At 37.1% G+C, this 27,269-nt stretch overlaps 1 protein-coding gene across 7 annotated transcripts in view; it reads left to right on the top strand.

The window, feature by feature from the left end:
- Positions 1 to 27,269, top strand: part of TXNRD2 (thioredoxin reductase 2) — a 39,522-nt gene that overhangs the window by 1,692 nt on the left and 10,561 nt on the right. For 5 of the 7 annotated variants that reach the window (XR_008452751.1, XR_008452754.1, XR_008452753.1 and 2 more), the window contains exons 3-16: positions 225 to 281; positions 909 to 1,053; positions 1,358 to 1,432; positions 2,271 to 2,349; positions 3,362 to 3,424; positions 3,905 to 3,975; positions 6,957 to 6,976; positions 7,338 to 7,426; positions 9,928 to 10,102; positions 16,631 to 16,767; positions 22,001 to 22,096; positions 22,327 to 22,419; positions 23,748 to 23,819; positions 25,615 to 25,712. Coding sequence is in view for 2 of the 7 variants with exons in the window: in XM_054082722.1 (XP_053938697.1) it covers positions 225 to 281; positions 909 to 1,053; positions 1,358 to 1,432; positions 2,271 to 2,349; positions 3,362 to 3,424; positions 3,905 to 3,975; positions 6,957 to 6,976; positions 7,338 to 7,426; positions 9,928 to 10,102; positions 16,631 to 16,767; positions 22,001 to 22,096; positions 22,327 to 22,419; positions 23,748 to 23,819; positions 25,615 to 25,712 (1,270 nt within the window). In the remaining 5 variants the exon portion in view is untranslated. Of the gene's footprint in view, positions 1 to 224; positions 282 to 908; positions 1,054 to 1,357; positions 1,433 to 2,270; positions 2,350 to 3,361; positions 3,425 to 3,904; positions 3,976 to 6,956; positions 6,977 to 7,337; positions 7,427 to 9,927; positions 10,103 to 16,630; positions 16,768 to 22,000; positions 22,097 to 22,326; positions 22,420 to 22,733; positions 22,888 to 23,747; positions 23,820 to 25,614; positions 25,713 to 27,269 lie in introns of those variants that run through there. The other 2 variants (XM_054082723.1, XR_008452755.1) reach the window with 2 other exon arrangements.

Genomic DNA, 27,269 nt, shown 5'->3' with positions numbered 1-27,269 from the left:
GGTCAATGGATGCAGGAGGCTCTACTCTGGGTTCATAAGTGCCTTCTGGAGAATCTGCTGACTACATGTGCAGTCTGGGTCCTTAGCCTGGCATCTTGAGTTAGACAGTAAAAACTGGCAGCCGGCATCTCCTGTACTCTTTATCTGTACCTGTGTTACCAAGAATTTTTATCTTTGTGTGTTTCTCCCTTCTCTAAATACCACGTCTTGCTTTTTGTTTAAAGCTGCTCAGTTTGGAAGGAAAGTGGCTGTTTTGGATTATGTGGAACCTTCTCCACAAGGTATGGAAGAGAAATACCAGGGTAATATTTGCACGTGTGTATAAACCAATTGCCTAGGTGAGCAAATTGCTCTAGGCAGCAAAGTGGCCAAAGCCACACTGCCTGCTTTGCTTGTAGTAAAAGTCCTTAAGCTCAGATGGCTGTACTGCTCATTCCTTCCAGCTCTGCCTGCTTCCCCTGCATGTTAAGGTTGTCAGCAGCGTTCGATGCTGCTATTTGTAGTAGATTTTGGGCTTTAATATTGTCTCTGTCAAAATGTCATTTACAATTTCTAGAGATTATCAATTGTATCATGTTGAGGCTCTTCATGTATAGTATGTAAAATAAGATCTGCAAATGCAAATTAGCAACTGTGTATGTGTAGTAACTTGATCTTCAGAGCTCCAAGAAACATCTCGAGGTGATTTAAATTTTAGAAGAAGAATATATGGAGATGTTTTTCGTTGAGAAAAATTAACATAAACTGAATTAGAAACTGATCTGTAGGAGACAATAAACTGTGTGTTTCAGAACTTTTAAACTAATGGCACGAACAACCTGATTCTTTAACTAACCCAACTGCGTTAAGATACACTAACCTGTTGCATTTATGTTTGGGTTTTTTTTTTTCTGCTTTTTTTTTCCAAGGAACCAAATGGGGACTTGGTGGAACTTGTGTGAATGTTGGCTGCATTCCTAAAAAGCTTATGCATCAAGCAGCCCTTTTAGGGAGTGCTGTTAGAGATGCCCAACACTATGGCTGGAATATAGCCCAACCTGTTCATCATACCTGGTAAATATTATTGCCCATATCCACTCTTACATGCTGCAAATATCTAACAACTTTTCCCAGTTGGTATTTATTTAGGGACAGTTAGGGAAGTAAATTTTACAAGAAGCTTCTTAGACTGCACCTTGTTTAAAACATGAATCTGTATTTACTCTTTTTTTCAGGATAGATGTTATGTTGATTTGGACTTGATAATGTACTTTTATAACAAAAAGAACTGTAGAACATTGCTAATTTCTAGCAATTGCCTGTATGTTTGAGTTTTGTAATCTGAATTTGTAATGTTCAATTTCTTGTTTCATCACAGGTCTGTGATGGCACAAGCTGTTCAGAATTACGTGAAATCCTTGAACTGGGGACACAGAGTGCAACTGCAAGACAAGTAAGACTTAGAAGTTCATTTTCCTGCAGTCAGGGAACTCTTCTCCTTGTAGAACTGCTGAATTGCCTTTGGAGTTTCTCATTAGAGCTAGCGTTTTGAGTTTGTAAGTCCTTTCTGCTCAGGACTGTAAATGCCCTTGACAATGTGATTATTTTTTTTCCCTTGCTCTTCTTTTTGTTTTCCGGGAAATAGTGGCTGGAATTGACCATACATGAGAGCTTTCTAACAGTGTGTGATCATAGAATCTGAGAGGGTTTGCGCTGTTATGAAGTACTCAGGGTTTCTCAAGATGATTTCAAGCTTGTCCACCAAAATTTATATGCCATACAAGTCCCGCAGTTCACACCATGCTAAAGCAGCTGATTTTTTGCTTTCAGTGCAGAAATGGTTCCCATTTTTTTGGCATGCGTTTCCTTTTATAGAGAAGTTATAGTAATAGATAATTTAACAGGTTCTAGTCTAGTGATTCCTGCTGAATCACTTTTGTATGCTTCCAAATGAGCATTGTATTAGTGATGTTATAGGTAGTAATAGTAATGCTATGGCTAGTGGAAAACGTTTCTTTGGAAGAAAGGTAAGAAGGAAGTAAGCTGATTCCAAAGCATGTTGCAAGGTTAGGTATTCTGCTGTATAGACCAGCTAACTGTGACACAAGAGTTAAGTGACTTAAATTACACCACGGAGCTGCAAACAGTGCTATTAAATTAGATACTTTCTTCCTTTTCTGTACCTGTTTCCTATCCTTTTTAGCACTTCAGATATGGAAAAAGTAGCTGATTGTGTTTTGTTCCTTTTCTTAGTTAAGTATGCATTTACGTTGCTTTTTTCTTCTAAACAGGAAGGTGAAATATTTCAACATGAAAGGAAGTTTTTCTGATCCGTATACAGTCTGTGGTTTAACAAAAGGAGGTAAAGAGGTGAGCTACTGTGCTGATTTCTGCAGTATCGTTCGCTTGCAACGTTTCAGGTCTTCATATGCTGTTTTTCAGGTCAACTAGCAGCTAGGATGCACTTTGCAGATTGCTTTATGTATTCGGTACTGTTTTGGGGAGAAAGATTTGCATTTTCTGCCTGGAGATGTTTATGTATTTGACTGTTGCCTACTGAGCCCACAGCCTCTAACTCATCGGTTACCATGCCACTATTTTTAATCTGCAGAGGAAATAATGAGACAAAAGGTTTGTTTTGGTCAGAATCATACTGCTTTGATAGATACTCACTGAGATGTAAGGAGGACCAACATCTCCTTATTGCTCTGAGCATTGGATCAGTCTGAGATGTTTTCCTCCTCCAAATGAATTGTATGGGTGATTAGCTTTCTAATTAAAAATAATGTGTGGAAGGCAATTACACTTAATGCACAGCTTCAAGCAACTGAGTCGCGTAGCAGAGTGGTGGCTGTGTCTGCAGGGTTAACAAGAGGCTGAATGTGCATTTTTAACACCCTTTTAAGGGTTGTTGTATAATATTACTGCTTAATATCAGCTTGAGAGAGCAAAAGCTTTTAGGGGTAGCATTTTCTGAAAATATGCCACTTTTGAGGTGTCTTAATTCCAGGCCTTAGAGACAGAACTTACTCGCTGTGATCACCGTGTGTTTTGTCCTAAGCAAAAATTGATTGTAAAAAGCCGCAGTTTGTCCACAACTGTTGCTTCCAAATAGTCATCAGAATCTTGTCCAGTACAGGAACAATTGTAAGCTTAATATTGAAACAAAAACTGATGGAGAAGGTATAGGAGAATTCCTGCATGTATTAGTTTATCTTATCTCCATCTTTTTTTTTAATTCATTGCTGATTATCATGTCATATCAATAACAGATGGTAGTGCCAGCATTCTCATTTGTCATTCATTTGTACGTAGATAGAATCTGAAGACAGATAAAAAGATTTCAAATGCTTGATTTTTATTTTCTTTTTTTTGTTTGTAGACTATTGTTACTGCAGAAAATATTGTCATTGCTACTGGAGGAAGACCAAAATACCCTACACATGTAAGCTACCTTGACATCTAACAACTCCAATGGCCTTAACTGGTTTTGTTGCAGATGATAATGAATGTTAGGAGGAGAAAGAATGTAAAGATAAAGTAGTACAGCGGGGATTTTTGTACTTGTGTTATGTGAAGAATATCTTTTATATAAAGCGCAGGCTTTTCAGCAAAACATTTCTGTAGAAAATTATTTGCATCACTTTGGTATGTTGATGTTGCTTAAGACAATTCTGGTTGGAAGGGTTTGGTAGTAGTCATCTAGTTCAGCCTCCTGGTCAAGGAGGTTGGGGTCAGCTCTTGAGTAAGCAGTGAAGTCAGATCATGTTGCTCAGGGCATTTTGAAGTCAGGTTTTTGGCAACTCCAGGTATCTTCCTCTTGGATGCTGGCTGTTCTTCATCTAATACAGCCAAATTGCTATTAGCTCTTCTTGCTGCCCAGGACTTATGTTGTAGATTCAAGATCTTACCTGTGTGATCATAGATTGCAGGTGCACTGGAGTATGGAATCACAAGTGATGATCTATTCTGGTTAAAAGAATCTCCTGGGAAAACGTAAGTTACCTTACCATGCCTTTAAAAGATACTGGCATTCGTAATTCTTAATGGCAAGGTGAAAAATGTTCAAAATTAGCTTTTTTAAAACAGTTTTTCTATCCTTCTGTTTTCGTTTTGAGAATTTGTTTTGTCATGCATCAATATCACACTACCAATCTTTATTAATAACTGTAACTTCCCCATCTCCCCCTCTTATGAAATTTCCTTCTAAAATCAAATTAAATACGAATTGTCATCGTCTTAGGTTGAGGTACTTGCTTGCAGTAGCAATTGTGCATGGAAGTCACAAGAGGGCAGCATAAACTTAAACGAAGGCTGTGCTGTTCTTGTTCCATGGTGACGGTTCTGATAGCAAAAGAAAATATGATGAGACAGTTGGGTTACTTTTGCCTTTTCTTATACCTTGGGAGATATTGTCTAACTGAAATACTAACAAATTGTTTTTTTAGTGGAAATATTAAAATGCTATAGTCTTTGTTTTTTATAGCACACAAAACAGTAAGATACTGAGTCAATGTTGCACTACAGAGCAATTTCCTGATGCAAGTAATTGTAATAGGAAATGCACATTTGCTAGCATGAAGAGTCAGATAATACTGTATTTTTTCTTTTCTTTATTGAGCAATTCTAGAAAAAGCAGAGTATGTATTATATAAGAAAAAGAGACTTGAAACTGTAATACTGATGTTTTGAAAGAAAACAGAGCTGCCATTCATGTTGCTAATATAAAAAGTGCACTGTCTTAAGCTAAGCATCAAATAGATAAACAGGACTCCTCAGTACAATTTTAAAAGGAAAATAAATTTTATGTTGTTTTTAGTATATCAGTTGCCTTGGGGAAAAAAAAGTAAAAACCAGTGCCACCCCCCTAAAATAACTAACCGTAAGATTTATCCCTGTAACATGTTTCTGTGAAAATGTGGCTTTTGTCCAGTTGCTGCTAATGCAAGTTGTAACAGTGTAATGTGGGAGTCAGGTGTTTATATGTTGCATTCCTGAGATTTAGTCAAAATAAGCCTGCAGGAGCTACAGTAGCATTTCTGTGCTTTGTCAGGCTGTGTTCTAGCAAATGAAGAAGGGAGTTGTTAAAGGTTTGGTTCTGTCAGATTTGTTTCTACTATAAATATTCCCAAGGTTCAGTTTAACACCTTTTGTTTTCAATCTGGGCTGTGTTGTACCTATTTGTTTTTTCTCACTCTTCGTACGTACATGTCTCGGCTACAAATTAAATGCCTGGGGGTTATAGAACTGTCAGTCATATTTTTATTTATATTAATTCATATTTTTAGAAAAATAAGGCAAACCGTTAACAACTTAGAAGTCCCTTAGATATACAAACGTTGTGAAGCAATTCTTGCTACTGAGAAGAAGGGTTTTGGCAGAGCAAATTGGAGAAGATGCTTTGCAATATGTTCAGAATGAGTGAGAGATTGAGCAGGTTATGTTCTGCTTTCTTAACTTTGCTATTAGACACTGACAATGCCCAGGAACCCTGTACTTTGTAGAAGAAGTGGTGAATAATGTGGTGCTGATGCTATCAGTGTGTGCCAGCTGGCATCAATTTTTCATCTAATGAAAAAGAAGAGCAAGCATACACCCGAATTACAGATATTCACATTCTGTTTCCTGTGGATCTCCAGCAGATATTTCTTTATGGGCAGCATGTGGCTTTTTGCAGCACTTTCTGGGAGCTACATGCTAAATGAGAGGATGACCCATTCACGGGTGAATCAGATGCCCTAGTGCCAGAGAAAATGTATTTCCTTCTGTGTTACATTGTTTGCCAAACAAAAATCCCAGACTAGCAGATTTTAATCTCTACATTTCAATCTGTTCTCTGTACACCTTCAGAGGCTGTATGTTTTTCTTACAGGATAGGTAGATGTTATCTAGGGTCTTTTGTGAGAAAACACATGTTGTACTGACTCTGCAGTCCCTGGGGTTTGCAGAGCAGCAGCCTCCATGCCTGCACTTTCCAGAAGTTTAAAAGCATCTCTGTTGGAAATAGGAGATGGTGCAGGTTGGTTTATGGTAAGGTACAGGCCACAAGCCAGTGTTCAACCTGCTGTTTTTGCTGTGCTCTTTTAGTGTAGAATAGACTGCGTATGAAGAGCTTTCCAAGTATTAGACTTGTTTCTGTCTTGCAGTATTGTGGAAGAATAACTTTCCTGGGTATATGTGGCTGGTCACTGGCAGGGCCAAAAAGGGAAGCCAACTTTAAGAGACAGGAAGGGCAAATATTTGGCACTCGGATAAATAAGATAATGAAAAAAACAGGTAGCTGTAAGTCAAAGTTAAATTTAGCAATTAATAAAATCTTATATTGGGAACTCTAATCTACTTGATAGGAAGGTGATGATTTTTGAATGTGCTTTGCTTCTGATTGAGTTAAGTTTTCTTAAAAATAATTAAAAATAGATATTCAATAATTAAGGTACCTCTTGAAATTTTGGGGTATACTTGAGTTCCAACAAGACTGCTGCATGTCTGTATGTTTATGTATTGCCTGCTGTCTCGGAGGCAGTGATGCCAGGAGGCCCTGTAAAGGCATCAGTAGCAACAGTGACTGGGGGGAAAAAACTGCCAGCATCCACTCCAGGTGTTTCCAACTGAGGTGTATCGTAGAAGGCAATTGAAATATTTGTGATGCCTCATAACCTGGGTACTTCCTCTGAGTTTTTCATGGTTTTCTTCACTTTGTCTTTCAGAGTATGTTTTTAAGTGTCTCTTTGCAATACGAACCCAGTTCCTTATAAGCCTGTTCTTTTTTTATTCTGTTAATAAAATAAGCCCACATGTTATAATGTTGTCTTTGTCGGATTTAACAAGTCATGCTCTTTTGTCACATATAACAATATCAGATCCACTCCTATAGTTTTATGACTATACATACTTCAGAAAATATTTTTTTGATTTTATAAAAATATGTACAAGTTAATTCCACTGCTTTATTCTTTTTTTTTCCTCTTATGTAACAGGTTGGTTGTTGGAGCCAGCTGTATCCTTTGAAAAAGATGTGATGATTTATGATCATAAGCAGCATGCCTGTCTTTCCTATGAAAGCTCGGTTTTCAGAATTACTTTGCTCATGCCCTGTAGTTGAGGCGGTAATCGAATAGTATATAGTTTACCATGCAGTAGCACCATGGGAATTAAAGTCAGCTGAGGATAAATTCTCAGGATCTTAAAAACATTGTTGTCTGAGGAAAATAATCTAAACAAGAAGCAAGCTAAAGATGCTGGCTGTGTGACAAGAGCTTGGCATCTCTGGGTGAAAAACCCACTTGTATACTACCCTTTTGTATTGCGTTTATGTGAAATTCTTGTTTATATTTCCTTAACCAATGCTTCACCATATGTCTCACTTGAGTGTGCTGGTTTTCTAACGGGCATTGGATTGGACGCTACAGTCATGATGAGAAGTATCGCACTTCGTGGGTTTGATCAGGTGAGTACAGAATATCTTACATTGCTTTATGTATTAAAAAGCATATTTGATTATTCCTGTCTCCTAAAGAAAAAGTGTCGTTGGCTTCTCTAAACATTTCCTGGTGCTTTCTGAAGAAAAACTAAATAAATATTAACTCTTGTTTTCCTATATTATCTCTTGATAATCTCTCAGAAAATTAATTCTTTTTTTTTTTCCCCCTGCTTACTTGAAAACAAGGTTTGGAAGCAGGGGAGGGATTTATGCCACTGCTAAAAACGTTAGATGATCTCTTTAAAATAATCTTGAATTTCTACCAGTTGCAGATAATGATCTTTAAAATAATTTATTGGACTTGAGATGAAGTATTTAAATGCGCAGTTATTATGATGAATATAAATAAATCACTAAGCTCAAAGTTTGCAATGACATAAGAACTGGAAATTCTAGCCTTCTGCTTTCTAAACAGTGGCAGTTATAACTAGGTTAAAAAAAAAGTTATTTCAGTGGAACTATCAACCGTAAGCTGGAGGAAATTAAAAGCAAAAACTTTCAGGCAAAGAAGTTTAAAAAAAAAAAAAACCCAAAAAGAGAAGAAAACCCTCTGCTTCAAAATTGGGAAAGCATTTGAAGAGTTTTATTTAAAAGTGTAAGTGGTCATGATTATGCTGACAAAACAGAAAACAGTTTTGGTCAGAAACCCATTAGTCTATAAAGAGAATAAGAGCAATTAGAAATAACAATGAGAAAAGGCAACAACAAAAGAAGGTTTTATATAGGATTTGTGTAAAAGGTATAACTAATTAAAGGAGCCGTAGGAGGTAGTATAGTAGATTTAGGTTAAAGACAAGTTACTGGATCCAGGAAAGACATTACTTGGATGTGAGCCTGTAGTTCTGCAGGTCAGATGGTCTCTTTGATGGCCTGATCATCATTTTGGTCTTTTGATGCTGTAGCGAGGATATGTTAAAGGTGATTTTGAATCTTATGTCCCAACAGAAGATTTGATGCAAACACTACTTTGAAGGAAATGTTTCTGTTGTGTTCTTAAAACAGTGAGAGAGCTTTGGGGTTTTACTCACATATGCAGTGAACTTGTTCTTGGAAGATTCCAGCAATTATTTTCTTGGACAAATAAGTTTGGAAAGTGTCAGCCTCAAGAATGAAGACTGAGTCTTGTCAATTGCTTGAAAATAGTGTTTTCAGGATGAATGAATGCATCTTAGTTGTTCCTGGTATCATGAATTAGGATATTTTTAAAGTCCTTAATTGTAATAGTGCAAAACATTTGCATGCCAAAGCTGATGAAAGAGTGATAGAGCTATGGGCTTGTTTTTAAGAACTTATTTACATACAGAGTGTAGGAAAATTATTTTCATGTGTAACTGCACAGTTTTTGAGGACGAAGTATCACTGTAGAAGCAGCAGTGACAGGTCCCACTGCAAGTAGTGACAGCTGCTGGTTGCATGCCAGCTATTCCCACTTCCAAGTGGCTTCCTTAGAACTAGTGAGATGTGTACTGGAGCTGCAAAACATTGCAGAAGAGTGTGTCTTGGGGTTTATGCTTGTCATTGAAGAAATCTACACCTACAGCATGAGGTCTGAGCAAGCAGAGAGTAATGTTAAGAGGGTGTGTGGCACTTCGTAAAACACTTATCATAGGCTTTCTCTGTGAACTTAATCCTTTGTAGGCAGGAAGAACACAATGGACTTTTCAAAGTATTTAATGGAGATGAAATAATTGAGTCTGATGGAAACTGATTAGTGAGCTGTGATGTTTCTGAAGAGATATAATCCTGCTGTTGCTTTCATATTGATTAATATCAACTTCCAAAATAAAGTTTTACAAGCCTAGAGCTTGCATGTAGTTGTTCTTTGTGAGTAGTTTTGTGATGATATCCTTTAAGTAGTAAACATGTTCTTTATCAAAGTGCAACCAGAATTACTGGAGTCAAGAGCAATGACATCTTTGGATAAACCTGTCGATGCAACACATTACTACTTGACTGTGGCGTGGCATTATTTCAAACAGGCTCTTAGAACAAAAGCGTTATTTTTTTTTTGTAGTAGAACTTTCCAGGAAACCTTAGTGATTCATAGTCATTGCAGAGAAATGACAGGTGTCATGGCAAAGGGAAGCATTTTACTTCCGTAGTTTTATGAAAGTATTTAATGCTCATCCAGTTGCCAGAAAATGGTAATTATGGTAATCTTCAATTTAATATGCACTATTTTTGAATAAGCATAAAGTTATTTTAAAGCAACCATTTTCTTCATATGCTATTTTACTTTTTTTAAAAAATAATTTGAATATTCAGATGTAGGTGCCTCTTAGGATGGAGTGCAGGTCATAGAGGCTCAATAAATTATCATGTGTTGACAACACATAGTAACTAAGTGACAAAAATGTTAGAAATGCACAGTGTATTTACTGGATTTTTCATGGAAACAGCTAAAAGAGGGTTTTACATTAAGGCCATATATCTAAGAATAAACATTTCTTTTCCTCCCTACTGAACAGCAAATGGCATCTTTAGTAACTGAGCACATGGAATCTTACGGCACAAAGTTTTTAAAGAGATGCCTCCCAACCAAAGTTGAAAAATTGGAGAGCAACAGATTGCAAGTCACCTGGAAAAATACTGAGCTGGGCACAGAAGAAACCGATTCCTTTGACACAGTGATGTGGGCAGTAGGTAAACTTGATTATCTTAACGTTTATTTCCACTGTTTTCCATTCTGAAAATGAAATCCCCTTATCATGTTGTATAGGGCCAAACAGCCCCTCTCCCTTTTTATATTAAATAGTTAGTGACCTAAACATTGGCAATTTTTTAGTTCTTTTCTTGCATGCCTGACTTGCTCACTTATAGTCTAAAACCACATGAAAGTTACAGTGAATGGAAGAAATCCATGGCAACTACTTTTGCATGAGCTGCAATAAATGGGAGACCATTTAGTTTTCCTCACATTTACTAGAGGGCAAAAGCATGATTTCCAGTGATGCAGGTAATGTGGTGCAGGTAATGTTCTCTGAGTCCAAGCTTTTGACTTACTTATGAAGATATTCACTGCAAGTTCCTTTAATCCTGTTCAATAGGCTACCTCTCCTAGGAATTTTGCTGTACTCTACTACTTTGTCCAGATTGGAGAAAGAGAAGTAATTGTCCCTAAAAATCGAAGCTCATTGCAGAGCTTTTTGAAATCTGGTTAGGAATTTCCACGTATCTCAGACCCCTCAGAACTGACATATGATGCCTAAGTCAGAGTAAATAAGTTTAAAGTAATTTTATGACAAATGGCTGTGAGCGTAATCACAACAAATGAGAATCAAATCTGGGTTTTGCCTCCTGTGAGTCAAATGCTGCTTCTTGTAAGGATTAGCACACTGAATTACATATAGTGTAAGGCTCCAGCCTACAGTAACAAATAAACTCGTTCTGCGTTGACTCCCTAAGCTACTCATTTCTTGCTGTTATGAGTTTGCCCTCAGTTCCTATATTGGTTCAGATGGACTGCAAGCCCACCAGGATAGGAGACTTCTTGTCTTCTGTGCTTATAAAGCTTTGTGAGTATCTGGAATTATAGATAAATAATGAATGGCTAAAGGTAGTAGTTACATTGGGCAAGCGGATGGTATCTGGCAGACAGTGTAAATAGACTTAACCTTATTGCCCAAGAAATCTGTTTTGGTGCAGAAGTTTTACTAGCAGCTTTAGCAATTCCTTTAACTGCTTAATCTTTATGCTATTCTTTTTATCTGAAACTGCTGTTTTAGAGCAGCGGGGAAGTGTTTACACTTTCATTTGTTGATAACAGATGAAGTTAAGTTCTTGTGGTCATGGAATAGATCCGTTACAGGAAACAGGAACAGATAATTTACAGCATTTTGTACTTTGCCCAGTGGACTAAATCTGTTCTCCTGTTGTTTCTTTTTTCCTGCTTAAGCCAGCTTTATATCTTTCTAATGCCCCAAAAAGAGAGAGGTGGTGTGTTGTGACAAACACTTTATTTCACTTACTGCGCTTACCATTCCCTTCGAAGTGTAATGGGCTTCTATAAATTCTGGAAACAGCCTGTAATAGTGGATTAAGCTCACCAGAACCAATCAAAGACACTAGTGCTTCCCAAGAGCAGAAAAGGCATGCTATCTGGAGATGTGACAATCCTGAAAAACTGTAAAATAGTATACACGAGATGAGATGAAAATGTTTCCAAAAAGTGAGTTTCTAAATGCTGCATTTGATTTTTCTCAGGGTTTCTGGTAAAAGAACACTGGGGTGGAGTCCCACCTGTGAAATATCAAATCCATTTGTTTACTTTTGTCACAGATTGAAAAAAGAGCTATTAAATTGAAATAATACAAAAAAAAAAATCTGTGTTTAGTGTTAGTTACAGTGGAATAAGGTTACATGATATAATGTTGCAACTCAGTCCTACTGTGACTCCATTCACTGTTTTGCTGCAGAGGAACTATGTATATTGTAATTTTTGTCATAGTTTTGAGTTACAATCCGTATTTAGGAATTGCAAAATGAACAGTTTGAGGTTTTGGGAGTGTTGTGTTGACTTTTTTTTTTAGTGTTCAAACTGGCAATCCACCCTAAAGGATTAAACACATTAACAGTTAAAGCTGTTGTTGTTGATGTGCAGTATGATTCATTGTTTTGCTCTGTATCAACACACCCACACCAGGTGTCTCGGATAATAGGCTGGGAAACTTGGTAGTGTTGAGGATTTCCTGTCTGCAGATGTGTCATTTACAACACTGACTGAAGAAAGTTGGCTTGTAGAGTTAGTTAAAAAGCAGCCACTATTGTTAACTAATTGTAGCCTGAATCATAGGAAATATTTCCTTAATTTTTGTAAGCCTATCCTAAATTTTAATAGGATTTTATGAATAATGTTGAAGTATTTACTGACAGCAGGACATAGTTTGAGTTTGGCAAGCTACAGAATTATCTCTTTATGTAGGCTCTTTGAAAAAAAAAATTACATTGGGTTTCTATGAAGAGTTTTGTTTATCTTTTGGAATGTGTAATTTTCTGCTTGTATGGATAAGCCAGTAAAAGCAGACACAGTGCTCTTTGCTTTACTAGCAACTTTTTTGAACCAGTCAAAATATTTGAGGGAATGTTCCCCACTCCATTTTGTTCATACTTTTTAATGAAAGTTAAAGGTTTCAATCCAAAGCTGTTGTAGGTAACTGTTATGATCCTGTGTTACTTTGCTGGGTGACTATACTGTTATATTCCAGATCAATGAAAGAGCTCCTTCTTGGCCTTTATTTGATTATGCCCGTCTAGTCCTGTAGTGTCCTTCTGTCTTTTTATCGGTGCTCTGTCTTCTCCTTCTACAGTGGATGGTGATGCCCAGGTGTTTACAGATTGTACCACGGCTGCCACAAGCTTTCTGCTGAGGTTACTCCTCTGTGTAAGAAGCATTACTAGTCAGTGTACAAGAAATAGCATGGCTTAGCAGGCTCATCAAAGAACCTGATATTACCGTAGTGCTGACTAAGGGTCAAATTGTTTTCAAATTGTGGCAGGCATGCTAGAAGTTTTATGCATGAAATGGTCTAATGAATGAAATGGTCTAAAACATCCTTGTAAAATTGATGCATGCTGCTATCTACGTGGGAAAGGTTCTGAATCCTTACCTTACTCAGTCTTACTGTAGTCAATATTTTCTTGCAATCTGAACAGTAGCTATACCGAATCGGTGTTTGTTAGTCATTATCAGCTGTTTTAGTGAACACCTGTGAGTTTTGAGGAAGAATTTGAGGGAGGAAAGGATAGTGGTCTAGAAACTAATTTGAGGAGTGCGTCAGGCACTCAGAGCAAGGTGAGAGAGAGTACTGAGGCTGGGAACACAGATGGGATTTTGATAAAGGTCAAACCGAGGTTGTACTGGGTAAAGTTATGAAGTGATGTGTCAAAATGATGTGGCGGGGATTTAGAACTAAATGATCTTTAAGGTCCTTTCCAACCCAAACTATTCTATGATTCTATGATATGTAATGCCAATGTATATGGAAGAAGTGGAAAAGACTATTGAGCCTAAGTGTTATGCCAGAAGAACCATCCTGTCACCTGCAGTATCCTCACAGAGGCCATCTGCAGTATCATGCCTGATCACAGAATGGTTAGTTGCCTCTAGTTTGGGTTTGTCAGACGCTGGGGGGCAAACAAACATTCCAACTTCTGTGATTAGGAAGCTGCGGAAGACCCGTTGTAAAATTCTGCTGTCAGTTGCAGTTTTATCACCCTGGGAAATCTTATTGTATGTAAGAGCATCTTATCTCTCCTTTACTGCTGCTGCTTACTTGACTATGCCTGTACCTACAGTTTCTTCTCAGTTTAGCTACTTCTGTCTCTACAAGGTCCTGCTTCTGAGGTCACACAGCCTGATATTGCCTTATTCCATGTGTAAGTGTGATTACCAGAGCCCCTCAGGAGATGATGGGACAGAAATGCCGCATCACAATATAACCAGCCTAGCACAAATCCAAGATGGGTGCTTTAACCAGCCTCTTGTCACTCTGTAGCAAAGCTGGCTGCAGCCCCATCAGGAAGCCATGTTGTTAGATGTCACAAGAACAGATCAAGAAGCTGTTTTTTCTTTCGAAGTTAAAAGCAAATGGGGGCAGGCCCTGAAAGCAGGGATCTGCGTGATTTTCACAGCTGTTTGCTCATTGTATGGGTCTATTAAATATAACATTATGATGTGGTATGAGGATTGGAGAAGTCAAGTCACCTTTTTATGGGTCAGATTAAAATTGGCACCTTTCTTCTAGGTGTCTGGCATAAAATCTTGCTGTTTTGAATAAAAGCTAAATCTAGCCTTGCGTCCGATACAATCATAAGCTCCTTGTTCTGTGGCAGTTTTGGTGCAATGGATATGTTCAACCTGAAAGCACATGTGCTGGCTTTAGAGGATGGAGGCCGTCTCTGTTGTGTGCCTTTTAGGATTTGGTACAGTTTTACATTGTCCTCTGGATCTTAGAAATATGATGTAAACTTAAGCTTTCTTGAAGCTGTAAATGTAAAAAAGTAAGGAGTTGTGGGTATGAAATAAGTGTCCTGATCCAATCCTGCTGAGAAATGGTGAGAAGGGATTCCATAATACAAGTAAGTGAATGTTAGGAAATATCAGAATTTCCTGAATTTGACATTAAAACTTACCAAGACACATTGGGTAATCATGAACGTAAGCTACTGAATTTGAGGTGAAGCAAGATGAGGAAGGGTAATTTTGGCTTAAGGAGGTGAGTCAGCATGGGGCCAAAGGCCAATAAAACTTCTGGTTTTGGAAGCTTTCTTTTTGCTTTCAGAAATAATATTTCTGTAATAAAGTTGACAGAGCAATTTCACTATTAGTAGCAACTCTTAGTAGTGGCTCTTACCTATTAATACCAAGCTGTACACATGTTAAACTACACTGGAATCGAAAGGTTAAGTGTTATCCTGCAGATCTGATAAACTCAGCTGTTGTTGTCACAGGGCTTTAAGTTACTCTATTGACAGTTTTTCTTTTTTTCCTCTTTCAGTGCCTGCCATTGCGTGCTAAGCTTTCTCTTGGCTCTCCCTGGCAGGAAAAAGGGGAAACTAGAAAACCCCATTAGTTGTCCATTTGCAGAATATCCAGGCTTTACTCTCAATACACAAAGAAACACAACGGTAGGAAGTTGTTTCACATCCGAGCCAAGATAAGGTCCTGGAGGTTTATTATTTTTGTTGCTTGATAGCATCAGGACTGGGGAGCAGGGGGCAGAGAAGGAACAGCAGATCAACATCCCTTGGGGACAACAGAAGGGAAGACAGACAGATAGCCTAGTGCCGACAGCTTCAGTCAGTGCTCCCAGAGGAAGTGTTGGTTTCACCAGATGAAATTAATACACAGAAGTCTTTACAGAGGCATTCAGATGTGACATTGTTTAGGGGCCTGGCTATATAGCAGATGTATAAAGCAGTGAATCGTATGTTTATATATAATTAGGGCTGTATTGACAAGCCAGGTTTTCCTTTTGTTTAATAATTTCCTACATTAACATCAAAGAGCATGTTTTTGTAGTGAAAACACATTTCCCCTTTTGTTTTGCTTTGATACAGTTTTGTATTAACATCAAACACAAAGTCATGACTCACGCAAAGGAGACCTATATATTTCTAGATGTAGATCCATCTTTATTTATTGCCTCCAAAAACAGATGCAGTGTTATAAAATTTCCTTCTTTTGGATATATATTCAGGTAATCTATGTGGTTCTGTGTGTCCCTACAAATTTTGGAAGTAGCTGATAATTTCGCCGTGCTTATTAACCTTCAAACACATTTGAAAAATTGGATAGGAGTTAAGATTCCAATTTCTGGGTCAGGAATTGCTTTGTTGGATAATGTATAGAAAGCTCAGTGTGACGTTACCAAGACTTTGGTGGTCCAAGTGGTAATGTAGAAAACACTACAAAAGTATTTTTTTAAAAATGAGATGATTTAAAATTGTTGGAAGAGGAGGCTGTAATGAAATCTAGGCTTAGTAGAATTTGCTTCGTTTGTTTTAAAATCCATTTAAAATAGTATTTCTAAACTCTACAGAAATAGCTCAAATGCAGAGCTGGAGCTAAATAACCCAGCATTAAGGACTTGAGGGCAAAGTTGGTGAACTTTTTCAGCCAAGCTGAGGGAAGCTAAAAAAGCTTTGAGACAAGTATATTAGATAACAAGAAAAGAGGACTTCAGGAATGTTAAATGCTGAACAACATTATTTATAATTTATATCCACAAGTGTGCACAATAGGCTGTTTGTTAGTATTGAGTTCTATCCAGTTAAAGTTTATTGGAGACTTTCGGTGTAGAAGTTGCTTAATCATTGTACATATATTCATACTACATTAGGAAACTGAATTTATAATGTGCAATAAATATTAAACCATGCGGGGTTCGCACTGTTAGGATTGGTTGTTGTTCTACGTGTTTTTTAAAGGATAACTCTGAAATAGTCTGAGAAAAGGCAATAGTAACAGATCTCCTTTCGTAAAGAAATTCATTTCTGTACTTCCATCCTTACAGCTTTTTCAGTACAAGATAAGTTTTGTCATATTTCTACTTGGACTGTAAAGTAGCACAAAGTTGTTGGAAACCTGTAGCGGAGGATGGTAGCTTTTTAGATCAACACTGTTGAAGTTTTCCAATAGTTTTTACTGTAATTTCTCTTTTTTCTCTGAAGGCCGAGCCCCTGACACTGAAACTCTCAATTTGGAGACAGCTGGAGTGAAAACTAATTCTGAAACTGGAAAGATTGTTGTTGATGCCAGTGAAGCTACTTCTGTTCCTCACATTTATGCAATTGGAGACATAACAGAGGTACTGCGTCTACATAAACTATTTTACAATAACAGGAAGCCAACTTTGTTCCTGACTAATAACTAGTCCCCAGATGTCATCATGGTCTAGCATACATCTTAGTGTTTTGCTCTTTTTCATTTTGCAGAGCTGTAGTGTTTATGCCAGCCACCTGGGTCAGTAATTTCCTTCACACGAATCTTGTGAAGTATCTCAGCATTAGAGATTATTACTGATGTTTATCAGAGAATACACCATTGGTCAGAGGCTAATAATAATGTCTTTATCTCTTCAATTATCTTTCTAATAATGTTTTTATCACTTTAGGCATATGACTTCATACTGCTTGTGAATGCTGAGTGAAAGCAGTTCTTACTTTCTGAAGTTGAATACTTTTACTGGGAATGACTGTCACAAGTTCTGCAGTCCATTTTTAGTGTTTTGGGGTTTAATTGAAAATGGTCACAAGACAGCATTTCTGCTCCCTGACACAAAATGATTCTGACAAAAGTTTCTTCCTCTAGAATAAGAAGAAGTAATTGCTGTAAATACTAAATGCATTTGTCTTCTGTTCATAATTTGTGATTATGCCAAGTAAACATGAGGGGGTGGGTTTGATTTATTTAAAGAGGGAACTTTATAAGCAAAATAATTTACTTGTTATAGATGCAAAACCAGAATTATGTGGCCTTAATCTAGTGCTATTGGTAGTCTACAGTTATCTTTGGCAAGAATGTCTTGTACTGAACAAAGTGCACTCAAATATTTTCAGTCCCTCAAGTTTCAGTTTACAGAAGAACTCAAGTATCTGCTGTAAGTGGGGATCTCCAAATATATTGTCTTCATAAAAAATAATGTTTGTTTGGATTCTAAACTTACAGGAGAATGTTTTTTTTCATCAGCTGCCTGGTGTTCCTGAAAATTTCGGGCAATATGTAGAATATAGAGGCTGGGCATTGCAAGATACAGAATTCTGTCACCTGCTGTTGAACTTAATGGAACTGAGCACATGTCTTCCTATCAAGATTGTTTTTGATATAGAGAAGGCATCTGTTTTAAAAGTCTGGTAAATCTAAATACTGTAGCAATATCCAAATACAATGTATAGTATAATTTGAGAGACCTTTAAGACATTTCTCATTCTGCCATATTTCAAATCTTTAAAGGTCTCTTGAATTTATAAACCGTGCAGGTGCTCTGAGTATTTGAAGAGAGGTAACAGGTTATGTACCTGTTGGGTACAGCCCTGCAAATTTCTGCCTGGACTCTGGAACTGCCAGAGACACTTAAATCTCATAATATGAATCTGCTGACCATTCCTGACCTCTTCCCCTCTATGCAGATATGTGTTTCTTCCTACCTGTCTCTGTCTCCATGCGAATGACTTGCCATTTCCTTTTAAACTGTATTAAAACTCTTCCCTGCTCAGCTATTTCTCCTTTTTTATTTTCTTGGGATATGTCTTTCTTTATTTTCTGGGATATGTCCTCAAGTCCTCTTTCTGCTGACAGTGACCACCTACACCTGTCCCTGATACATTTCTTCGCTGGGCCTCCTGCTTTCCAAACTTTTCTTTTTTGTTTCATCCAAGATGCAGTTGCTAGAGGCAATACTGGCAGGGCCTTAGCGTCTGATGCTCATTTTGCTGCCAATATGCAGTGTTATTTTGGGCAAGTCATTTCCTTTTGGGTGCTTTTTGTTTTCTGCCCTTTGAGGATTCAGTTAAGTAAGAAATATAAAGTTGGAGGCAGGATGCTCTCCTCTTTCCTATTCTGGACCTAAAAAATTTGTTCTTCATTTATTTGTCATTTACATTTTGTTGTTAAAACTTGGATTTCCTTTTCCTGCTTTTGTCCTTATTAGTGCAGGTTTTTGAAGTTGGGTTGTTCAATAGGCACGTGTAAATGTTAAAAACAGCAACACAGTTTTATTCTGTGTCTAGTGTACAGTTGGAGAAAAACTGAAAAGTTAAGTCAGTGGTCTGTGGAAATACTCTCTTAAGCTTTTATCTGCATATGGGCTTAATATAGGGAATTAAAGAAATCGCAGAATGATACTCATGCATTTATGGAGTTTAAAGATAGAAGAAATTATTGTTCTTTTAATATCTGACTCCAGTACAATGTGAGCCATGTAATATCCCTTGCTAAGCAATGAAGTTTATTTGAATACTTAAATTATTTATTTTATCTTTTTTTCTTAAGCAGAATTAATTTAGATAATAAATTTAATTGGCATGGGAACCAGCAGTGAAAGAAAGTTCTGTGTTGGTGCACATCTCAAAGAATACAGATAGAAGAATCAAGTGCATCCTGCTAAGAATCACAAAGCTATGGAGCTTGGTGTGATGCTTTCTGAGTGAGACCTGCCTAAAGAGCACAGGAAGGGGAATCTTGTATCCTGTGCATGAGCATCAGTGATCTCTTATATTGCTCATAAGGATATGATTTTTTTTCTTCATATTCCTGCTGAGGATTTCTCTTTGCTCCGGTCTCTCCCTGCCAGAGCCTCTTTGCTACCATAAAGTGCTATCGCTCATACCTTTGCAAGTAGTTCTCAAGCCCTCCTCCTCCCTGCTTTAGCAGGGCACACTGAATAGACATTAAATTGCTACCAAATAGCAAGAGCTACTTTTTTTTGTTTAATACAGTGCCCTGGTTGGAAGGGAAGTGAGAGAGGGGAAAGGCGAGTTTCCAGATGTGCTCAGAATGATTGTTTTAATTTGGGAATCAGACCCAGCTGGCACACATGGGGAACTGTGTGTGCTGGTGTCTGATTGCACCCTTGTATGGCAAATAGAATCCTAATTTTATCCAACCTGTTAATTTGGAGAAAAATAGGGAAAAAATCCTTCAAGAAGTCAGTTAGTTTGTCTACCTCCAAAAAGAGTTTTTCAAGCTTTGGCGAAATATTATTTTCAGCTGACAGGTGAAATTGCTTTTTGGCACTTTCATCTTCAGTAGTCAGGATGAGAAAGATCAAGCTGGAATTTCAGTTTGAAATTTGTTTCAGTTCTGATATAAATTCTCTGTGTTAAAATTTTTCTTCCGGTAGTATTGTTGTTGAAAAGCATAGCACACATTATAAAGAAGTTCTCTCAGAAGGAGTTTATCATATGGTCATGCCGCTATACATCTGTCACATTTCAAAGGGTGTTATAACGAAGATGTGTGGAGAAGGTGGAATGTACACTATGTTGTTTTGAATATAAATAAGACCAAAAAGACTTGTGTAGAACAAATACAGATTACTTCAAAGCTCTTTAAACTCTCTTAGGAGCCATCTCGTTTACATGTATAATACATTGGAGGATTCTTATGAACAATTCATATCCATAATAATCAGCAGAGTAGTTCCACACATGACTGCAAAGTGAATGTTCATTTCAGATATTTAACAAGGAAGGTCTTTAAGTCATTGTTTATGAGAAACTGGGCTTTATCTGCATGGATGTTTTAGTAATTAGTTGGGTTTTATGGAATGCGTGGCAATGCTTTCACAATTTTATCTCTAGTTCCAATCTTCTATTCATTTCTGGAATGCCAAAACAATATCTGTAGTTCCTGCTACAGAAATGATTGGCAGCCATGTTTCAGACAAATGTGTATAAGAAAAAGCAAATGGCAAATTTCATTTGGTCAATGACATTTACAGACTTGGAAGTCGAAATGCTGGATTTGAAAAAACATGTCTTGATGGATCTTAGGGAGGGAAAAAGGTATACACTTGCACTTTTGTGATTTGTCATGAACTGTGGGGAAAAATAGGTTAGTCTTCATTAACAATTAGATTGTAGTTTCTGTTATCAGGTTAGAAATAATGTTGTTTCAGATTGTTATTTTGCAATGAAAGTTTTCTCTGTACTAGTAACCACTTAAGTTAAAAGCATAAGTGCATAATAATATGCAGATAATTGTTCTGATATGTGTACTGAAGTAAATGGTAACTAATATCATGTATGGAAGGTATCTAGCAACATACAGAACAAATAAACTGGGAAAGAGGAGTGGATTCCAGTAAATGCTAAAAACTTTAGGATAATGAAAAAAGTTTGAAAAACTTGAATATGTGCGGTAAGTGCTTCTTATTTTGTTTTCTGCTGAAGACTGGTTTTGGGGGCTTACAGGATGACTGCCTCAGGTGGGGCTTTGCAGGAGTGTGACAAGTGTTGTATCTGGATAGTGCCTGTATGAATCAAAACTACACATGTTTTATAAAGCATTCCATGTTGTGTTTCCTCAAAGGTGTTTTCCAGTTATAGCTTTCTTATGTCTCCACATTGCTCCTTCTATAATTGTCACCTCTTTACTCATCTCAGATAAGTGTCTTGATGATATGACTTGGGTGAATTCTTAAATAATGTTTTTACTAGATTTATGAAATTTGTTAGATCTTATTAATTTAGATTAATTGTTCTTCCTCAGATTTCAACAAATTCCTATGAAAGTGTGTTCCTTCAATTTGCAAAAAACTTCCAGCTTCCTTAAAACTGCCATTGGAATTCTGATAGTCCAGTGGTATTGTGCCAGTGCTCAAAATTGGGATTCTTGCACATTGTCTGTTTGGATATAAGAAGAACCCAGGTCTCATGGCTTGAACTGGAGCATGTCTTGGTCATACCCTTCTATCACCCCATTTCTCACTTGCAGGAAGTTGACATTTGCCAATAGCAGTCACTTTCCATGCCACTCTCTATACCAGAGCCTGAGACTAGGACCAACTCAACCTGTAGGATGCTGTACTAGCAAAATAACGTTCCACATCTCCAAGTTGGGACCAACATAGGAATTCAGTAATAGTGCCTACAGATAGCTAAGTTTTGTGTCTGTGCTCTGTAAAAAAAAGTGACTATTTTTTTTTAAAAGGTCTGATGTTATAAAAACACTGTTGCTTTATATTAGGCTTTTCCTGCTTTAAAGCAACTATCTGAAAAATTTATTGATGACTTACCGTGGAAAGAAAGGGGGAAGTGAATGGTTAACGTGTGGATGTCCTCTGCTTTTCAAGGGGTGACATGAAAACGTAAGGTTTTGACTTTCATTCATGGCATTTGTTCCCCCCCATGAAGACAGATAATACACTCAGAGACTTAAAAGCACGTTCAGACAGAGATTGCTACTGCCTTCTCCATTTGGAGTCCTGGCTACTAGGCTGGAATTCCAAAGATTTGGCGTTTCTCTGAACATTGTCCCAGGAGATATCCTTGGATGCTGTTTCTCTGTTAGTTAAAACAAAATTTGCACTCTCTTCTTAGGGCCGCCCTGAATTAACACCCACAGCAATAGCTGCAGGAAGACTGCTGGCTCGGCGTCTTTTTGGCCAATCTTCAGAACTGATGGACTATGATAATGTGAGTTGTTATTTCTTTTTCAATAATAAACCTGAAATCTTACACTTTTTTTTGTTTTCATAAGAATTTTTAAAGGAATTGCATTTGTCATCTGGAATCCGCCTTTGACGGTAGCCAAAGTAGATGTTTGTGACAGAGCTACACTCTGTGATGTAAAAGTATCCCCTGTATCTGCCATGCAGCTGCTTCATATGTTTCAGCAGTACCATTTTCTGTTTCCTTCCAAGCAGGTGCCTACTACAGTTTTCACTCCCCTGGAATATGGTTGTGTTGGACTGTCAGAAGAAGCAGCTGTGCAATGCTATGGATCAGATAATATTGAGGTATGAAAGCATTTTTAATTTTATAGTTGATCCCAGAGTTGCACTACAAAAAGACAGGAGTTTCACTGTTGTATCAGGCAAAATTTTTGGTTCCCAAAATACTATGTTTGCAGTTAGGGAGTTGGTGTCTTCAGAAAAGCTGAGGTCTTTTAACAGTATTGCAGCAGGTCACAGCAGAAACTCTTACCTAGTGGGCTTAGAATTATTGATAGGGTGTGATAGCTTTTAACTAACTAGTTGGTTATCTTGTTTTAACTAGTTGGTTATCTTGTGCAGCATCATTTAATAATGGCCATGTTCCTTTTAATTGTCAGAATTGCTGGTCAGGTTCTTCAGTCTAGAGTTTTGGAAGGTGCCCAGAAATATTCACACAAGCTGCCAAGTGTCTTCATAGAATATAACTGGGCATTGCATATTGAGGAAGAAATCTGGAATGGCATGTATTCACACTCAGCCTTTTCATATGAGGAATGAGATTAAGGTACTCATGATGACAAAATTCACAATTGTTGTATAATAAGACAAAATTCAAACAACTCTTTTTCAAGAGTTTTCAAATGTTTGAAAAGATCTGTTTTGTTGCCTTTATTCACTCTTGAAAAAGAGTGTTAGCATATGACTCTGTAAGCTATGGAAATACAAAGCACAATACTTTACGTCACACCCAGTCAGTTATTAGCTTTGTCGTTTAGGAGGCTGAAATAAGGCTTATACCAGAACTGTCATCTCAATTTCTGGAAGCTAGTGCCATCTAGAATGATGTAAACTACTGTAAAACAATTGTTCTCACCTGATTAAGGTATACATTTGATATGTATGTGTCATAAGATGCTGAGGTTATGTATGTGTTGGAGAGCAAGTTCAGCTGAGGGATTTAGCTTGGAGCTCTGTGCAAAATAATTTATGAAAAAATAAGCATTTACTATTCAGAATGCAAAATTTACACTTTGTTGTCTCATGGTATACATTACTATAGGTATGAAAAGCTTGGATTTCATTACTCTTAGTAAACACAATATTAAACTTTTGGGAGAAGCTTAATGGAACAAACCTAACATTTTTAATTTAGGGCACTAGCTTGAGTAACATGATTATTTGTGAAATTTTTTTCAATTTTGGTTTTAATCTAATGGTTCTCTAGGAAGGGTTTGTGTTAAACTCTTACTATGCCTTCCATGTTTTTCTTTAAAATAATGAAGAGACTACAATTAAATAATTGTTTCTACAACATTATAAATATGTAGTAATAGTAGTTATTGTAATACTAAATAGCAGGTTTGGACATAACAGTACTCTCTAACATTAAATGTTATTGTTTTTCCTACCAGGTGTACCATGCATATTATAAACCTTTAGAGTTCACAGTGGCTGAAAGAGATGCAACTCAATGCTATATGAAAGTGAGTGGTTTGAGCTTTTAACTTACAACAAGAGATATCTAGTAGAGCCAGCTTTAAGGACGACTGTTTGGTGAAAGAGCCTCTTAAGATGGATGAGATATTTTCTTGGTGACAGCCTGTTTCTCTCATGTAACTTCAAATGCTTAACATTCATTACATATCCCATTGCATCTTGAACTTGCTACACAGATATTACTATTTTTCAGACCTGACATTCTGCTGATTAATACCATCTTTGAACTGCTCTTAAGGTCCAAGGAAATCTTCCCAATGCTATAGCAATTAATCTCTGCTTTCCCCAGGAAAGTTCTTAACTAATTACATGTAATATTTGAGTTGCCATCTCTTGGGGAAAGTATGCCACCTTCAAAAAAATTTAAGCATAAGGTTTGTAAAACTGGAGTAACTGTTCAGTTCTGCTTATGAAAACAAACCCCTTCTGATTCAGACCAAAGTTGAACTTGAAATGTGTGTTTTCCTAGAGCAGTCCAGTTGCTTCAGTCTTGCTTCAGGTGAAGTGAAGTGTAATGTTAGTAGAATGTATCATAGGTTTTTTTCCTCTTTTCACATCAATATCGGGGAACAACCTTTTTTTGAATAAATGTAGTAACTTCTGTAGGTGCATCACAAATTATTATGTTGTTTTTGTTGTGTTGTGTAAGGATTATTTTCAACAGTTGCAAACAATTTTTCTAAGTATATTTTGTCACATCTTATTTGTGAAAGTGCCTTAGTAGCTTGCCTTAGCTGACCGAAGTATCAGTGCAACTAAGGTGATGCTACTTCTTTTTAGCTATTCCCTTTAAATTGGGTCAATGAAAGTAAACATTTGAGGGTGAAGTAGTAATAGCATAGTAGATGTTGGATGCTATTGAATATAGTCCTTACTAAACTCCCAAAACATGTGAACAAGCATTAAACTTCAGAGTTTCAAACTCCAGTGCAAGAGCTTTTTTTCTTTAGAACTCCTCAATATTTAAAGTAGCACATCAGGATTGCTGATGTTCCTGAGATTCCTAATGAAAGAATCGAAGCCTTCACTGAATAACAGAACCTTTTAGATTAGTGATGAATTAATGCTTGATGGGAGCGCACAGGAAGACTGCCTTTCTTATCATAATTCTGAAGATGGTGTCCTTGGAGGAACTAAAAAGTTTTTGTTAAGTTCTCTAATAAAATTTAAGTGTGCAGTGACTCAGGCCCTTCCAGACACTTCTTAACTCACCTTCATCCTTGGCTGCTTCCAAGGTTTGGCTCCTTTTTGTTACGTAGCTGATATGGTAAATGTATCTCACCAAACGTGCTGCTGTGAGTGACTGAATCACAAAGGCACAAAATATCCTATAACTGGTAGTTGCCGTCTTTGGAAATACAGCTGATTAGCTGCTGAGAATAACCGCACAGGCTTGGAGAACTGCTAAGGTGGCCATTCAGTGTCAAAATAACACTAGTGTGGGTGCTAGACTACAGAAGGTATTTTGGGTATTTCATACAAATAACAAGCAACAAAGAATTCAGTTTACCACAAATCATCATTGTCAGTGACTCCCTGAGGTCTGAAATAAATGCCCTAATAAAGCTTTGACTTAGGAAAGCAATTTGGTTCATTATGCTTAAGGACCAGCAAAAGACCTATTGAAGTCAGTAAGATTTAAGCAAGTGCATAAGTTCTTGGCACACTGGGAATAAGCAGCTGAACCAGGATTTCAAGACACTTCGGTTTCATTTAATTCGACTTCATGCCTTATCTTTAGATGTTCTAAGAAAAGATCGCTATGTAATGTATTGTTTTCAGATGGTGTGCTTACGAGAGAGTGAGCAACGAATACTTGGCCTTCATTTCATTGGACCAAATGCAGGCGAAGTTATTCAAGGATTTGCTCTTGGAATCAAGTAAGTACAAAAGAATGTCTCTAGCTTCTAAAGCTTGCTTTTTAAGTTATTGTAAGATTATAAAAGATAGCTGCCTAGTTTTGGCAACACTATAAAGAATCCTTGCTTTTCGTTACTTTTATGCAGTATTGCACGTATTTTCAGTAAAAATACTGCAGTTCATTAAGATGTACTGGATTTTGTTACTGTAATATTGGATATAGTTAAGGAATGACTGAGGAAAATATATTGTTGGCTTGATAGAGTCAAAGAAAATAATAGAATTGTCCATTAACTTACTAATGTTAGTTTTCTTAGAGCATAGCTTCATTTGCATTCTATGCAAAGGATAGGAAATGACCACATAGTTTTGCAAGTCACTTCTTTAAGAGGATATTTTTGCTTTTCATAAAAACCTTTCTTAACACCTTTGCTGACTCAACTTTAAATGTGCACAGCCATTGCTCCTCAAAAGCTCAGAAAGGACTAGCATGAATTTTTATATTTCTGGGGTATAAACTAACCACAATAAGATCTAATAATTGCAATTACAAACTTGCCCAAGTAGGTGAGCTTTATGATCTTATCTCATTAAGTTTTTGCTCAAATGTTAATTTGGATGTCCGTTTGAAGGTGTAAGGAGTGATTCTGGGTCCTCTCTGGTTAACCGGAGAATTCCCGCTATGCCACTTGTGTGCTACAATTATTTCTTATTTGTTTTTTCATTTCCCTTCTTATTGCTGATTAGCATTTTCAGAAATGTTGATTTGTATATTTACATTACTAAATTATAGTTTCAACCACTTTTTGAAGAAAGTAGCATGGGACACAAGCAAATGCCACTAGTTGTGCTGCTAGTTCATTTCACTAAGTATCTTCGCCTTTTTCTTGCAATTGTAGTCTAACAGTTGTGAGTGAATAGCTTAAATGAAAAGCAGAAAGGATTAAGAAGGCAGGACCGCAAGTATCATGTGAGGAATATCTTGGAAATCACTGATTGCAGTGTACCCTCGGTACACATTTTCAACATGTGTTTGTAGTCCATTAATTGCCAGTGGTATAGATTCTAGAAATATGGGTTTTAGGATGTCATTGTTTTGAAGTTTTATCCAAAATAACCAGTGAAAAGGAAGCACATGGAACTGGACTGTGTTTCTGCTGCGCCTAAGGGAAATTAAAATTTAGCCACAGTAAGAGGTTTTCAGCAGGTCAGATTCTTGTATTGGTTTCTATTGTATTTCACAAATCCCAAGTTTTCAATGTGGAACACCTACTGTAAGAGCTGTTCTTCTCTGTCAAATATTAGGTGTTCAGTCTCTCTAAAGAATGTTTTTCAGTCTTCCCTCTCCACTTAGCACTCCAGTAAAGTCTCTGCTGACCAGTGATTTTTTGCTTGTCAGTGCTATTTTGGATGTAGGTGGGGACAGTAGAAAACATCTATGGCTCTTTTCCCTGTATTTTGTAGAGGGAGAGAATATTATTCCATAGAGAACTTGAAACAATTCTTAAATTTAGGGCCATTTCAGCTATTATTACAGCATGACCTGCCAGGAATAGCAGCTCAAAGGAAAGTCATGA

Source organism: Cuculus canorus, chromosome 17, assembly GCF_017976375.1.
Source record: "Cuculus canorus isolate bCucCan1 chromosome 17, bCucCan1.pri, whole genome shotgun sequence".
NCBI classification, from domain to species: Eukaryota; Metazoa; Chordata; class Aves; order Cuculiformes; family Cuculidae; genus Cuculus; species Cuculus canorus.
Note: the sequence above shows the minus strand (reverse complement) of the source record. Positions and strands in the feature narration are given on the sequence as shown.